At 44.4% G+C, this 17,055-nt stretch overlaps 1 protein-coding gene across 1 annotated transcript in view; it reads right to left on the minus strand.

Moving 5' to 3' along the window:
* LOC129097601 (POU domain, class 2, transcription factor 1) overlaps nucleotides 1-12,418 on the minus strand; it is a 58,407-nt gene extending 45,989 nt beyond the window's left edge. Inside the window, 1 exon segment of the mRNA XM_054606501.1 lies at nucleotides 12,319-12,418. Coding sequence (XP_054462476.1) covers nucleotides 12,319-12,418 — 100 coding nt within the window.
* Nucleotides 12,419-17,055: the final 4,637 nt, after the last annotated feature.

Here is a 17,055-nt window from a genome sequence, read left to right on the forward strand (position 1 = left end):
GGGGGGGGGACAGCTATTTTCCAGGCGCAGGCCCTGATGAAAGATGCGGTGCTGCTAAAAAGTACAGTCGGTATATTGCTGCTGCTGCCGCCAGCACGGAGAAAACAGCCCAGATTCATATCGATGGCTTTGATTGAAGCACCGGGAGAAACCCGCCGGAGGACAGTTTGTCAGGGATGTCAACATGTGTGTGTGTGTGTGTGTGTGTGTGTGTGTGTGTGTGTGTGTGTGTGTGTGTGTGTGTGTGTGTGTGTGAGTGAGGAACGGGATTCGTCGAAAGATTTGTTTGGATACCTGCGCGGAATGAAGAGCCGTGTCAGCGCATGCTTGTGTTCACCACAGCTCTTGAGCGCGTGAGCGTAAATAAGTGCGACTGTGCCTCTGTGTGTGTGCACGTCCCTGTGTGAGTGTGTGGGAACTATGTAGATCGAGGAAGCGAGTGTAAGAGAGAGGGGCAGGCGGGCTAACAGATTCATATCCAATATGAAGAGGTTAAAGTGACGAGTCCAATCCTCCCCGCAGAGCAAAGAGAGAATGAGATTGAGAGGCGGGAGGAGGAGGGGGAGCGGGGAGGAAGAAGAGGAGGAGGAGGAGGAGGAGGAAGGGGTGTAGTACAACAGATTAATTTCATTTCTGGTCTGAGCACTCCTCTGCTTAAGGAAAAAAAAACAGAGGATAATAAAAAAGAAGAGAGGAGGGGGAGCGGTGATAAGCAGGAGAGCTGGGAGGAGAGAAAAAAGAAGAGTTTTTTTCGCCCCTTTATCTGATGTAGTAAACGCGTGCGTACTGTATGGAGGGAGAGATTGGAGCCGCGGAGTGTGAAGACGATTATGTGTTCAGAACTGCTGTTGAGTGCGTCTGGCCTCTGTGCATCGGGGGGGGGGGGTACATGGCAACTTCACGGGCTGACCGAGGTACTTTAAATGATGTAGAGCGATCAATGTGTTGTTTTTTTAGCCTACGCTTTTCCTGCTTTTATTCTGTTCCTAAACAAAGTCTTTCATGGCAGTCCCATCGGCGTCTCATAGAGGTCTAGCTCACATTCAGAAGGAGTTTAGCAGCTTTAAGCATCAGTTTTATGCCAGCCCACGTTGAACCGCTGCCTCTTTGGTTGCTAGGTAACCCAACAGCTGATACGTTTTTGTCATGTTTGGATGTATAGTTGAATATGTTGAAATGTAGGTATTAGAATGCGTGCTATTGATAACAGTTTGACGCCCGCCAAAATGATTTAGCGTTCGATAGGTTTACTAACCTTCACATTTACATTTGTTATTGATCCTTGAGTATATTTAATAGTTAATACTTTTGAAGTACAGACTTCTTGAGTTGTATTCAGGCTTGAATGATTAACCATTGATCAATAAATAAAACTATTTTGCTCCGGCCTCGTCTTTAAGTTTGTATTCAACATGACAGCTTATTAACTCTATGAAAGGCACTGAAACTTGTGCAATTATTTATTTTGGCTGGTGGAAAATATGCTTGGCTGTATTTTTAGATTTTTCTTTTTTCCATTTTGCAGGTCAAACAGGAAGTTGCTCTGGTTACCTCAACAAAAAACCAATGAGAGTTTTCATTTGAATCTGTGTGGCAAACAAATTTAATATTTACACGTTTTGGTCAGCAAGATGATCATCACAAATGAACACCATTTTTTAAGATTTCTGAAGCGGGAATGTAATCGGCAGAAGTAAAAAGCCAACGCTAGGCTACAAAGGAACTACACCAAGGTCACATGACTTCAACATCAGCATCACGAAGCTAAAGGCAGACTACGAGACGAGGTAACCGAAGGTTTTAGGAATCTATGAGACCGAACTTGAACCCCTTCTGTAAAAAGAAACCCAGCATGTCTTACTGGGGACTTCTCTCTGCAGTGGTCTCACGCTGAACGATTGTTAAAACAGTGGTACAAAATGGTTGGGGTCCACAAAGAGGCCCCTGTTTTCTCTTTCCATCTGAAACCTGATGTTTTTACTGGTGATGTTTTAGACAAGCGAAAAGATTTTTCTGCTATTAGACTCTGCTGTAGTTGTAGTTGGAGACGTCTTGAAGTGACACTGTGCCATCAGAATTGGGCTGGCTATCTGTGACGAATAAGAAAATTACACCTTCAAAAACAACAAAATGGACCCAGAAATGCAAGGTACATAGCCAGCAGCTGTGTGTTTTTTGCTTTAACTCACCGGGCACTCAAACTGGATTCATTGCTCGCATTAGACGCAGCACATACAGCCCAACAAAGTACTTGTGCTGAATAGCTCGCTGTCTAGCAATGCTCTTAGTCTGTTTTTTTTTTTTTTTTTTCTGTTTTTTTAATGCTTGTGGAAATCTACAGTAGCGCTTTTTTTCCCTTTCTTTCTGCTCTGTGTTTACTACGAAGGCGGTTGAAGAAAACCTTCAACAAAGCAAAAGTTCAAAAAAAGAAGAAGAAAAAAAGAATCTAGATGAATATTAAAAACACTTTAGTTTGTCATATTTTCGTCCGGGTGGACGGCATCAATTAGGAGCAGCATCAGCTGTGCAGTCCGCTGAAAACACCTTCTAAAAGCCCTTGAGCTTGTGGCTCTGGCGACAGCATGTGTGGGTGAAAATGAGTCACGGAGAGTAAATGCATGTATGTATTTGAAAGCATGTGTGTGTGTGTGTGTGTGTGTGTGTGTGTGTGTGTGTGTGTGTGTGTGTGTGTGTGTGTGTGTGTAATGTGGGTAGGGGGTTAGTTGAGTACAGCAGATTGAAGCACTAACCAGAGCACTCAGATTTATTAAAAAAGGGCCCGGAACCCGGCGCCCGTCCAACCCCTCCTTCCTCTCTCCGTCCTCTATTGTTGTCACTTTACTTCTGTCTCTGTGCATACATACCCCCCCTCCATCCTGCATGATATTACGTTTTTCACTAAAAACCCTTTGCATTCATCGTTGGTCCCTCCATAAGACTGAAGAGAAGGGGTGGGGGTGGGGGTGGGGGTCAAGGGGGAAGAAGGACGTGGTGTTCCTGAGGTAAATGGGGAGCCCCGGGCCCCTCCTCCCCATCCATCCTCCCCTCTCCTCCTTCACACACCCCCACTTTCTCTCCCCTCCACGTTCATTACCATAACCCCTGTCCGCTAAATTAAATTGGGGGGGGGTTGTTTAAATCCCCCCACCCCTCCCCACCAAAACAGTGCTGACCACCAGCCAAGGGGACGGATGGGTGGAGAGAGGAGACAAAAGAGGTGGAAACCAATCTTAGTAACCTCACTTTTGTCATTCGACTTTATTAGCTAAATGTAAGGAACGCATTGTTGGCTGCAGGGATTAATATTTGCCTGGGAGCATGCACACACACATGGTTGCAGACATGCAAAAAAAGAAAGGGGGGGGGGGGGGGCGCGCACAAAGGACACGCGTCCGCTCTCCGTGTGTGGTTTATTCGATACAAACTACGTTGGCGTGCATAAAACGTCCCTGCGGCGCTGCGAGATTACATTACAGTGGTGCACGTAAACATGCAAACACTCGGATGGGGAGAGTGTACTCACAAGCAGGCACACACACGCAGGAACACACACACACACACACACACACACACACACACATACACGCACACAAAACAAAACGACACTCTGCTTATCCACGGCCTTGTCTTTTTAATCTCTATTTAAAAAGAATAAAATAAAATCCTACAGCTTTGATATGGCGGATTCGCGCGTTGAGACGAGCTTACCCACACTTCCACAGAAAGGATTCTTTTTGGTGGTGGGGGGGGATCACACGCCGGCTTCATTATGTCAGAGAGCTGTGAAGGAGGACAGGAGCCCTTCCTAAGCCACGTTCTCTCTATTCATGCAAGCAGGGGGAACAAGATCTCTGCTCTTCAGGTTGGCACAAAGGCCAGCACTTCTGTATCGCACACACAGCAGCAGCAGCAGCAGGCAGTGATGGACATTAGCTAACAGATAAGCACACACACCTGCTACAGGAAGACCTACCATACTCCCACTGATCATAGCATTATCATGTTCCTAACACGTTTGAAATATAGATTTGTTGTCATTTTGTTACATAAAAAGCAGCGTTTTCTGATTAGAACTACAGTGCTTCATTATTTCGACTAATTGGCTGCAAATTACTTGCAAGAATATCTAATATCTGATCTACTTTTTAACAAACTAGCACAGGAGGAATTTTGCTTGAAACTGGTAAGATTAGTTCGCTGCATGTCTTCCCGACAGCTACATTTTTCAAAAAACAATGTTTTCATGGAAGCTGTTTGACAGAGAGGGGTCTTTCCCCGAAGACATACAGATTACATACCAAGCCGGCTATAGTTTCCTTAGCCATAACAGTAAAACATAGTGTTTGGCTTGTTTGGAACGCAGCATTAATCCTCACGTGTTCAAGAGATCAGCATTATTGCTTTCTTTTCGCCGATCCCTGATGATGCTACATTGTGAATGACAAATCTGTGTTGAAATCGACGGAAGTAGAGCAGCACCGGTGCTAACGGCTAACTCACTGAGGTTGCATTGAGTTACATCATGATGCGCGATACGTTAATGCACTATTCAGTGAAAATGAGGTAAATTTGGAGCTATTATGATAGTTTTCAATGTAGTTTTCGGTTAGAAACTTGAAAAAAAACAGATGTTTGAAGGAGATGCTTTCCCAGCAACATAAATTGATGATAGAGATGAAATATGACCTGTTTAACTTCCTAACACTATCTTATATAATACATCATTAAAACTCCTAATGAAAACATTTATTTCTTAATCATATGAATTGTGTGTTTTGCAATGTGTTGCAGCCCTGAACACACCTCTGATTCGTCTATAGTGTGGAATCTAATCATTCTGCTTAATTAGAAGCTGAGCAGCAGCCCTGACCTCAAGACCATCCGCCAATCAGATGAACAGCCTTCAGGTCCGTCTCCCTCAGCACAGTTTTCTCTTTTCTTTCCAACCTTCCCCTTCTTCTGACCGAACACACACCCGGGTGGAATGCCGGGGCAGAGGTGGGGAAATATAGTGATGGAGGGAGGGTTGAATGGAGAGATGGAGATGAGCGCAAAGAAAAGGAATGCCAGCAACGAGACAAATGAACAGGCGCAGGCTTCTTTATGGCGTTTATACGTGCTGAGGAGAAGGCCTATCGACAGGCGGCGTGTCGGACAAAAGGGGGAGCGCACACTGAGTGCATTCGATTACGGGCGTGCATCGGTGTTAAACCAAAAAGCTCCCCCGCTGTGCACAGGATTCATTATTTAGTAGGGGTGTAAAATGGACACTGGGCGCACACACACACACACACACACACACACACACACACACACACACACACACACACACACACACACACACACACACACACACACACACACACACACACACACACACACACACACACACACAGTACTAAGATGAGCCATCAAGGAAACGCGTATTTTCAAACACACACACACACACACACACACCAGGAATAAGTACTCAGTAAGTACACTGGTACTCATGTTTACACACACGGAAATACCAGAAAACGTACTCACAAATAGCCACAAAAACACACTAACACACACACATTATGATCGGCGATTACAAACCCAAAGAGAGGGAGACGCACGGGGAAGTCAAATATAGCCTGAGTACAGCCAATTTAGCCCCTAATGGTCTTTGTGACCATCAAGAGCACAAGACAAAGATGACTGTCCAATGGAAGGATGCACGTGTGTGTGTGTGTGTGTGTGTGTGTGTGTGTGTGTGTGTGTGTGTGTGTGTGTGTGTGTGTGTGTGTGTGTGGAGGAGGACAGTGTTTACTTAGATTCCTTTTCCTCCTATATGTGTGTGTCTAATGGCCTATGAATGTTTCCACGGTAACAATGACAGTTTGAGCTGGTTGGGTGGACTGACATACGGACAGCAGGAGAGGGGAAGCAGAGTTCAGGTGACCATATTTGGTTGGGGGGGATTTGTTTTATTTTTTATTTCATAGCCTCACAGCAGGTAGTGTCCGTGGTGTGAAATGACTTTTATCATCTAAGACAAAAGGGTCCGCATATGTGTGTGTGTGCCCTTTGGAATGACAGCATTTGTGTGTGTGTGAGGGTAATATACAGAGCCTGTATGTGAAAGGAGGTGGATAAAATATATAGATACCTGGTATGAAGCTACTTACATTTGCCTTCAATCAGGGGGTGTGTGTGGGGTTATATTTTTGTGGGACACATCTGTTGGCCCACAGGAGGTAACGCGTGGAATGCGTCTGGATTATTCAGAATAAACTGAACATAATTATCTCGACAAATTCACTAAACTAAATAAATTAAACAAACGTGCAATTGGCTCAAACTACTAAAGCAAAATAACAAAAAAAAACATGATGTTTCTCTGGGAAGTGTGAAATCTGGGAAAAGCAGTCTAGAAACACCGGAGTGATTATTTGTCAAGACGAAAATGTTTTTGAAAACTTCAAACAGTTAAAGCATGATGACACTGAAAACTGTTTTCCCTTTATAGCACGTACTGCATGAAAATGTGGTCGTGTGTGTGTGTGTGTGCGTGTGTGAGGGTAGCACTGTGTGCGAACTGGTTTGACAGCGAAGCCACTGTGTGTGTGTGAGAACGTCTAAATACTTTATTATCTGCATGCATCTGTTTCAAACAGCAACTACATAGCAGATACATCCTTAGATATAGTTTGAGTGTGTGTGTGTGTGTGTGTGTGTGTGTGTGTGTGTGTGTGTGTGTGTGTGTGTGTGTGTGTGTGTGTGTGTGTGTGTGTGTGTGCAGAGCCCTGGGTGGGGGCGAGGCGGCTTAACGCAATAAAGCATGTTGTATTGACATCTGTGTTGTGTCTATTGATTCCCCATTATGGAGCTAACAAACCCGCCTGGACGCTTTGTCATTCGCAATCACGTTAGCACCGGGACTCACTGACGACGCGGCCCCTTTTAAAATCTGATCCATACACACGCACACACGCACACACACACACACACACACACACACACACAGACAGGTGTCCTCACTTTTCTCGCATTCCTACACATTGGCGGCGATCGTTCGTGTCACAGAGAGCACCCAGTCCACATCCACACGTACACACGTTAGAACCACAAATTCTCATGCAAACATATCAACAGTCCACACACACACACACACACACACGCACACGCACACGCACACACACACACACACACACAGAAATGGAGTGGCGGCAGAGTAGTCAATGCTGGCTAATCAATAGCGGTGGAAGGTTAAAACCACTCACACAATGGGGCAGCCATGAGTTTGCGGTTTTCCAGATGAACCGCACATGCCCGGCGAATCCATAACTGACCTCAACGTGCAATTATCGAATCGTCTACCTGTCGGCCTGCAGCACTCACGCACGCAGACAAATACACACTCAAATAAGCATAAATGCATGGATTTTTGTTCTTTCCTAACCAAAACATCTGCACACTGCTGCAGACGCACAACTGCACACAGACAACACATAATCATGCACACACACCGATAATATATGTATGGAGTCCAGACACGCACAAATGCATAAATAAAATGCCGCTCCAACCTCCACATATTCCTTGCACAAAACACAAAGAAATCCAGATACAGGCCCTTGCACACAGGCTCATGCACAAACATATGGATGGACGGACACACACACACACACACACACACACACACACACACACACACACACACACACACACACACACACACACACACACACACACACACACACACACACACACACACACACACACACACAGAGCCAATTAATCTAGGCACCGGGGCCTTTGCTCAGGCCCAGCTTGGTGTGGCCCAGACAACACAACCCCCTCCTGGGCACCGCGAGGTGAAGATCCTGGGTGGGAGAGGAGGTAGTTATCGAGCAGCACGGAGCACTTTGTGTGTGTGTGTGTGTGTGTGTGTGTGTGTGTGTGTGTGTGTGTGTGTGTGGGCAGGAGGTTTGGGCCTTGAACTCTGCAATAAAAGTTTCTCTGCCCGGTTATTAAACAATAGAATAGGATGGAGCAGAGCAGCAGACACACTGCCTTATTGTTCCAGCATGTTTCCACGACGCTGTCGCTGTGCTCATTTGGATTTAACAGTCACAAGATTTTTCCTTTTTTTGTTTGTTTGGCTTGTTTTCTGTGTGTGTGTGGTATTTTTCATACCACCTGCATAAATATATTTGTTACAAGGCTCTCTGTGTTCTTTCGCGACTTTTCATCACTTTGCTCCGACGATGTGCTACAGTGTAAAGAGGTAAACTGACCAGAAAAGCAGACAGTAGAACAGAGCAGGTTAGGACCGAAGAGAGTAAAAACCAACACGGTGCTGAAGGACTAGAGCCTCTCAGAGTAGTCGGCATAAATATACCCCCCCCCCCCGACACGTGGCTTCTCTCTGTGATTTTGACAGCTCTCAGTTTTATGTGGGCCACGGTGGCCCTGGAGGATTTTACAGCAGTGTACATAAAATAAAAAAAGAGCATTTAGATTTCCTTTGTTGCGGCGCAGAGCAGGAGGGACGGAGCAGCGGCAGCCACAGGTCCCCTTGTCCTCTGACAAAAACCACACAGCACAGCTAGACTGTCCGCTCAAAAAAAAAAAAAAAGGACAAAGATCTGATGCTCAAAATGAAACGAGGAGCGTCGGTCTCTTCAGCGGGTTCATCTGTGGTAGTTGCACAGCAAAGGTGTATTACTGAGCAGCAAACGAGAAAGAATGGTCCAATCTTGCTGCTCACTCTTGTTTAGTACAGAAACGTCTCACTTTACACACAAAGAGAGTTTGAGTTATTCTTGAATTAAAAAAAAAGAGAATGTTACAAAAAAAACCATAAATGCAGCACGCCGTGAAAAACAACAAATGTGTTCAATTACCATGGTCTTAAAAATCAACGCATGGACTTCATATTTGGGCGGTATGATATTTTTACTCAACTGCAACAACCGCATACAAATTAAATAAATAAAAATTAATAAATAAGCTCAACCTGGTAAAATGCATCTGAGGTTGTTAACTTTTTTCTGCATACGTAATGAGTTAAAGGGCCCGCTGATTGTAATAATGTTGGTAGTCATGTAGTGGCACATGTAGCATGGTTTAATAATGCTGACAATATTTAAATATAAACACAGTATTAATATTTCCATTAGTAGAGGGAGCTTCTAATACAGAATTTAGACTGATGGGTTTCCTTTAATGGTGAAAGCTCATAAAGTGACCCAACCCATTGAATTGGGTGACAGTAAACAACCTAATATATATGACTGGGAGATTAAAAGAACAAAGAAGATATCTCCTCCCTTCCATAACAATCTGATCCAGTGACTGTTTCACCGTGGTGACGTGTCTGAGGCCCAGCTGAGCTGAGGCCAGCAGTCTGACTACAGCGTAGTGTTAAAGAGTCGAGCTGACAAAAAAACCCATAAGCCCTTGCTTTAGATCCACTGTAGAACCACTGTCTGCTAACGTCTGCTGTTTAGGACCTCTCTCTCCTCCTCCTCCTCCTCCTCCTCCACTGAACCTCACTCACCTCATCTTACACTTTTGACACCCCCGTCTTTGCTCACACACACTGACGCAAACACACCTGGATATTTACACACACACACACACACACACACACACACACACACACACACACACACACACACACACACACACACACACACACACACACACACACACACACACACACACACACACACACACACGTACAGGTGCAGGCAATCGTACAGATGCACACCTTGGTCAAAGGCGCAGATCAGAGAGAGAGAATTGTGGGTAACAGACTTAGCTAAAGTGGCTTATGGGGCCCCGGCCCAAACCACACCAGGCAAATCCAATTCAACAACCTCCCCCATCCATGGGGAACGAGAGAGAGAGAGAGACAGAAAGAGAGAGAAAGAGAGTTTGCATTTTACTGAAAAGGCTTTCGTGTCAAGTGAATACTTCACAGAAATAGGAGAGAGAGAAACAGGGGGATTCTGACTTTCTTTCTCTCCAGAGATCAAGGATAAAAGTTGGAGGAAAAGGAGAAGGAAAACAAAACGGACGGGGAGTCGTTTTATTTCTCTTGTGTGTATTGGCATACCAACAATGTTGGGCACTTTAACCCTTTAATTTCCTCAGTGGAGGAAAGACACACGAGATAAGACGACTGGCTGTTTTCCACTCATTAATGAACTTATTCACCTGCTCCTCGTATGCGGTCATATTCATTAAAAGAATAGATGAATAGAATAGAAGTGTTTTTTCCATCTGTTCAATAATTCTTTCACTCACTTTCATTGGTTCTTCCACCTGTTAATTCGCTAACGGACCCTTTCGCCTTTCTCGTTTATCATGTATTATTAATTTATGCATTTGCTCATTCCGTCACCCCCCCCCCCCCTCTCTGACCCAGCCTCCACCTCTACTTCTCTCATCAAGTATTTCACTTTCATTTCTTTAAGGACCGACATAGAGATTGACCCCCCTCGTCCCACCGCCCCCAGCCAGAACAGAAGCCAATAGTCACATGTCGCCTTGTCAGAGCCTCCAGGAGCAGCTCTCATTAAATCCTGGATCGGTTTTTTTCTCCCCCTGACACCTACTTAAGGTGATAGCCTGAGTTAGCTCTGCACGGCACGGCACACACACCTTACCCCCCATCTGTCGTTATGAAATTTCCGCCTGGAAGGATTTCAGCACACAGCACGGGGGACACAGGGGGACACGGGGGGACACGGGGGGAGAGCACCCCGCTCCAAACATGCAGACACACTTCAGCACACGCATGCGGTTTGTGTTGGAACAAGTCACACTGCCAAGTGTTAAAACTCCCACAGGTGGAAAGGAAAAAAACCCAAAGCAGGTGACTTGAGAACCGGGTGACCTCTGACCCAACGACAAAAATGGAAAGATAAACTAACATACTGACAGAAGAATACATTTTCTTTTCTTTCACTTGTGGCCATTTTGTTCTGTAGTTCTTTTTTTATTTATTACACTATAGTTATGGATATAATAATAACACAGATACAGCCCGTTAATAATATTACAGTGAGATGGAAATAAAAAAACATAAAGAGCACTGCTGCTCTTAATTGACCACACTGTAGGTAACTAAAGCAATATAAGAGTGATCACAGGGTATAAACGCATAGCATAGAGGCCTGATAAGGTCGTTATAGTAACCAACTATTGAGTGACAAACTCGCAGAGTCCCTGTAGTGATGGCCCAATTATAGGGATATCAGTTTCACTACATAATTAAAGATTGGGTTTATTTTGACAGAAATTTGAATTTCAATCATTTAGAAGATTACACTCTGGTTCTGTTTTTTCCGTCAAACTTTCTCCTTCAGCCAACTTCCACTGTACTCCTGTTCTACTCAACGTGGCCCCACGTCGGCGATCAATACCTTGTGATCGATAGATGACCATGAATATTACAGTCTACTGGCCGAGGAGGACTGAGGGAGAGGGGAGGAGGCAGATGGGATGGAGGGCGAGATGGATGGATTGTCATGAATGAAAGAGGAAAAGACGAGCAGAGAGTGTGGCTCTCTGTGTGATGGATGCTAATGAGGTAAATATTCATGCATCCAATTCCTGCGTGTGTTTTCAATTTTCGGATTCTCAATAAAACTCTCTGCCTTTGTTAATGATAAATGCTGCTTTATTTCTCTTTGCGGAGATGCAAGGGGAAAAATGGTTACAAGAAAATAAATGTGCTTTCAGGGCTGAAATATTTAATCTTCAGATTCTTCTTCAGATACTTGAATTTAGGATGCTCCTTTCACATGTTTGTGTAATTTGGATCAAAGCAGAATGAGACAAATCACAAGAAGAGCACTAGTAATTTTAGGAGGGAAGGTAATTTGAATTTCATACAAATCAAACAAATAATCTAAACGCCTTGGCAGATTTATTTTCTTTCTAAAATAATTTACATATGAAGGCTTTTATAAGACATTCAGTTTTGGGGGTGCATATCTTTCAGCTGTAGAAATTACTTTAGTAAATGGAACAATGCTTGATGCGAGTTGCATGTTGTGTCACATTAAGTCAAATATAGAGAGGATTAAAATGGAATTAATTTATCCAAGTTTAATGGCCCGTTATTACATTTGAGATAAAAGTGAATTAAATTGAAATGTTGTGTGTATAACTGTGACTAAATCTACCGTCCTAGAAATGAATTTAAAAAAAATGAAGCCAAAGATAAAAAATAAAAAAAAACGGCTTTTATTCTTTGTGTAGGTGCACAGTGGAGATTAAAAAGGGACCGGAAGGAAAAAAAAAAAAAAAAAAAAAAAAAAAAGAGTCTCTTACCGGGGCTGGACCGCGGAGCCAGCGAGGACTTGAGTCTCCAGGCGCTGAAGTCGGACGCTGTTCTCTGAAAGACGAAGGGGACCGGCAGGGGGACAAACATGGTCCTCTGTCGACCTGGGGGTCCTTGTTTGTTTGGTTTTTTTGGTTTTTTTTTATTGTAGTCTCACTTTTCTTCTTTTTCTTATCCGTCGATCTTTGGCCAATTCTTCGTATGCTTTCCAGGTTTGTGGACTGCCGGTTTGTTAAAGACGTTTGGGTGTTTTTAAAAAAAAAAAAAAAAAAAAAAAAAAAAAAAAAAAGTAGACACTCTGTATTTGGCTTTTTTCCTCCCGTGGATCGAGTCCGTGTCCCAGCGGATTCACATCTCCAAAGCTTTTTTTTTTTTTTTTTTTTTTTTTAAGATTTGTGCGGCTTCGGGATTCCAGACGGATATCACGGTCCCGTTTTACTTGCGCGTCTTCTCGGAGTCAACTAGTCCGACGCGCGCACACACACAAGCACGCACGCACGCACGCAGGGGCGCGCAGCTCTAAGCTTTGGGTTGACGGTGTAAAGCTGTTATCCATGCAGGCTAACACGGCGGCTGATACCCGTTCTCATCGCACACACGTGAAGCTCCGTCTCAGCCGCTCTCCATCGGACGTGTGGCGCAGACGCACTTGGACTCCATGTATTGTGTCCAGACCAGCTGTGCGTAAAAAGACCGCGGCGGCTCTCGTCTCTGTCTCTCTTTTTGGTTGCGGGGAAAAAAGAAAGGGTTCTCCTCCCCCGGGCACTGTCATGTAAAAGTCTCAAACAACAAAAAAACAACAAAAAAACACACACACACACGCTGTCCAACCGGTGAATCCTCCGGTACAGGAAAAACGAGGAGGGGGACGAAAACTGTCCGGGTAGAGTTGCTTTTTGGTTGTTGTAATGATTTGGTTTAGTAGCTGGCTGTTTTTTTGGAGAATGCGCGCACACAAAGCGGCATGATAATGCGATGCGATCATTTGGTAGAAAAAGATGGGAATAATCTAATCATAAAGTAAGGCTACGCGGGCACCTCCTGTCTGACTTTCGCTCCTCCCTCTCCTCTCCTCCCTCCTCCCTCTCTCCCTCTCTCTCCCCTCCCTCTACCGCGGGTCACTAATTACAGCAACGAATCGATAGATAAATAAATGAATAAATCCATATCAATAAGTACACCTGTCTTCTGCTTTCCTCCTCCAATGAAGCGGAAAAAAAGAGGAGGGGGGGGGGGGGGGGTGAGACGATACCCCCTATCTTTCTCTTCTTTTTACGCTGTAGTGTCTTTTCTTTGGCTCTGCTTCGCCATCCGCCGGTGTCTCTCTCTCTCTCTCTCTCTCTCTCTTCTCTCTCAGCCGTTCTCTGTGTGTATCCTTCCTCTGTGTGTGTGTGTGTGTGTGTGTGTGTGTGTGTGTGTGTGTGTGTGTGTGTGTGTGTGTGTCCCTTCCGTTATTATTGTGGGAACCCCGGTGCGTTTTCGGTCCTTCACCGCGCAGCCCGAATGCACTCTGGCGAAGCGCTGCGTCCGGGGGAGACAGACAGAGAGATACCCAGCCCCCCACTTTCTTTCTTTCTTTCTTTTTTTTTTTTTAACCCCGCTTCCCTCCCCTCCCCCTCCCCCTCTCCCTCTTACCCCTTCACCCCGACACATATATGCACATATAGGCACAGCATACACACGGCCCCACTTTCTCTGTCCATTTTATTATTTTTTCTGCGCACATTCAGACATGAACGTTTCTTGTTTCTGCTCTGTATTAAAGTTGGCACACATAGATACACATGTAGGAGCAACGTATTTCATAAAACTGATTTACTCTCCAAGACTCTATGTTGAATGACTTATTAAAAATACACACACACACACACACACACACACACACACACACACACACACACACACACACACACACACACACACACACACACACACACACACACACACATATACTCTCGCGCCCTCTCTCTGACTGCTGTGATCTCGTACAAGACGAGCACGGATCCGGCCAATTGATCCTCTGATTACTTCATTATAATGAAGCCAATAATCACATCATCGCCGGCCTCTGAAAAGAATCGATCGCCTCTTCACAATGTGCGGACATGAATTCAAAGGGGGGGCTTTGATGTATATTTCAGCAGGTGGATCTCTCCCTCTCATATAGATTTACGTGCGGTCTGGCTTTAACGCAAGGTCACCTGCAGCACTCAACTAATGTATTTCTTCCCCCCCCCTCCCCCTCCTTCACACAGAGGTGAATAATCAAAAGCCTGCAAGAGCCACGGGTGTTAAATTAGTCATTATTTTTGGGTAGGCTACGTGCGTAAAAAGTGCGTAAAATGTCAGTTGAGCTGAATCTAAATTGGTTGTTTTTTTCCTTTCAAAGGGTCGGTGAGAAGGTTTAAGTTGCCGTGGTGAGTGGAGCCCGTGTGTGTGTGTGTGTGTGTGTGTGTGTGTGTGTGTGTGTGTGTGTGTGTGTGTGTGTGTGTGTGTGTGTGTGTGTGTGTGCTCCACCCGGCTGTCAGACGCGCCGCCCCGATCTGCGCTCCGCATTTACACTCCAGATTATCGCCGACATGGATTTTTTTAAATAGAAAAATCTATAGGCTAAATATCGCAGTCGATAAAAGAAAATAGAGCGAACCGCACACACACACACACACACACACACACACACACACACACACACACACACACACACACACACACACACACACACACACACACACACACACACACTCAGAGGTGGGACTGAGCTGTTAATAAGTTATCGATCAATTATGGCCCTCGTATATAGAAAAGGCCTCGGGCTCTTTGCCAATGCTAATATCTATGCAGGAAGAGAAAGGAGACGTCAAATGTAAACTATCACCAGGAGCGTCCTGATGATAGACCAGTACTGCCAGTACTACTGCCAGTACTACTACTGCTGCTGCTGATGGTATCTCTATGGTTGCATTACTGCTACTACTTCGATTAAATACCTCCATCATCACTAATGTTGCCTCACAACAGCTGCTACTACTGCTACCACTACTTAGTCTACTGTAGCCACTGCTATAGGCTACTACTGTAGGCACTGCAGCTATTTATATTCCATACTACTTAAACTACTACTAAAACAACTGGTGACAATGCTAGTTTACCACCACTGCTACTAGTAAACGACGAACCCTTTGTCTCTACTACTACAACAACAACAACAACTACTATACTACAACTGTTAGTGTTTGTACTGCTAACACTACCACTGCTAGCTTTACTGGCAATACTTTAACACCTTTTATAGTTTTTATCATTAATTATTCTAGTATGAATAGTAGTATTGCTACTAATGCTGCAAAACTACTTGTTACTTATTAGTACTAATAGTGTGACTGCTGCAGCCTCTACTCCAACTACTCCTCCTCTTTTAGTAATACTACTCCCACTTGTATGACTTGTTTCCTGTTACTGCTTCTATTTATATACATTTATACTAGTACTAATACTGTGACTACTACTGCTGAATCCTATACTTCAACTACAACTCCTCTTTTAGTAATACTACAACCACTGTTATAACTCGTTTCCTGTTACTGCCTCTTTTAATATGCATTTCGACAAATACTGTGACTAATACTGCTGCAGCCTCTACTCCAACCACTCTTCCTCCTTTAGTTATATATATATACTACTACCATTTTATAACTTGTTTCTATTTATACTACTTCTACTATTAATACTAGAACTCCTATTGTTACTAATGCGGTTATGTCCCGTATTTGTATTCATACTTATACTACTGCTGCGGCCTCTACTCCAACTACTACTTCTCTTTAAGTAATACTACACTCACTTTTATAACTTGTTTCTATTTTTAATGTTTCTTCTAATAATACTAGTACTCTTAGTGCTACTAATGCTGTTATTTCATGTATTTCTACTAGTAGTAATACTGTGACTTCTACTGCTGCGGCCTACTCCAACTAATACTCCCAATTTTAGTATTTCTAGTAACACTTCTATAACTTGTTTCCATTTATACTGCTTCTACTATTAATAGCAGTAATCATAGTTCTACTTAGGCTGTTCCTGTATTTCCACTCGTACTAATACCATGACTACTACTGCTGCAGCCTACTCCACCTAATACTCCTCTTTTAGTAATACTACAACCATTTTTATAACTTGTTTCTATCCTCCTGCTTAATACTCCTTGTGCTTCTAATGCTATTATGTCGTTTGTTTCTACTTGTACTAATACTGTGACTACAACAGCTACTACTAGAACAGTACTTGTCCTCCTTCTTAAGCCCGTTTACTACGATTCGGAGCATGTCCGTTACCCGCTGCGGCTTTTGATGTCATGTATGCACAGACACACGTCACATCACAAAGGGACCCCCCCCCCCCACCATAAAAAAGCCCACTCCCCATTGACAGATGACATCCGCGTGTCCAACGAGCGAGAGAGGGAGGAAAAAGAAAGGGAGCGAGAGGAGGAGGAGCCGTGCAAAGAAGCGACCGGTTGTCCCTCCAGAGCCCCCCTCTCCGCGTGAGGGTCGAGCGCAGAGGAGCCCCGATCCAAACTCCTTCCAGACAAAAGCAATTATTTCTTGTAGAATATAGTGTGTTTTGTGCGTCCGTTGCGGGGAGGGGAGGGGAGGGGAGGGGAGGGAGGGAGGGAGGGAGGCGTACGCACAGTTTTGAAGGAGAGGTGAAAAATATGGCGCACGGAGGGC

This window comes from Anoplopoma fimbria, chromosome 10 (assembly GCF_027596085.1).
Source record: "Anoplopoma fimbria isolate UVic2021 breed Golden Eagle Sablefish chromosome 10, Afim_UVic_2022, whole genome shotgun sequence".
NCBI classification, from domain to species: domain Eukaryota; kingdom Metazoa; phylum Chordata; class Actinopteri; order Perciformes; family Anoplopomatidae; genus Anoplopoma; species Anoplopoma fimbria.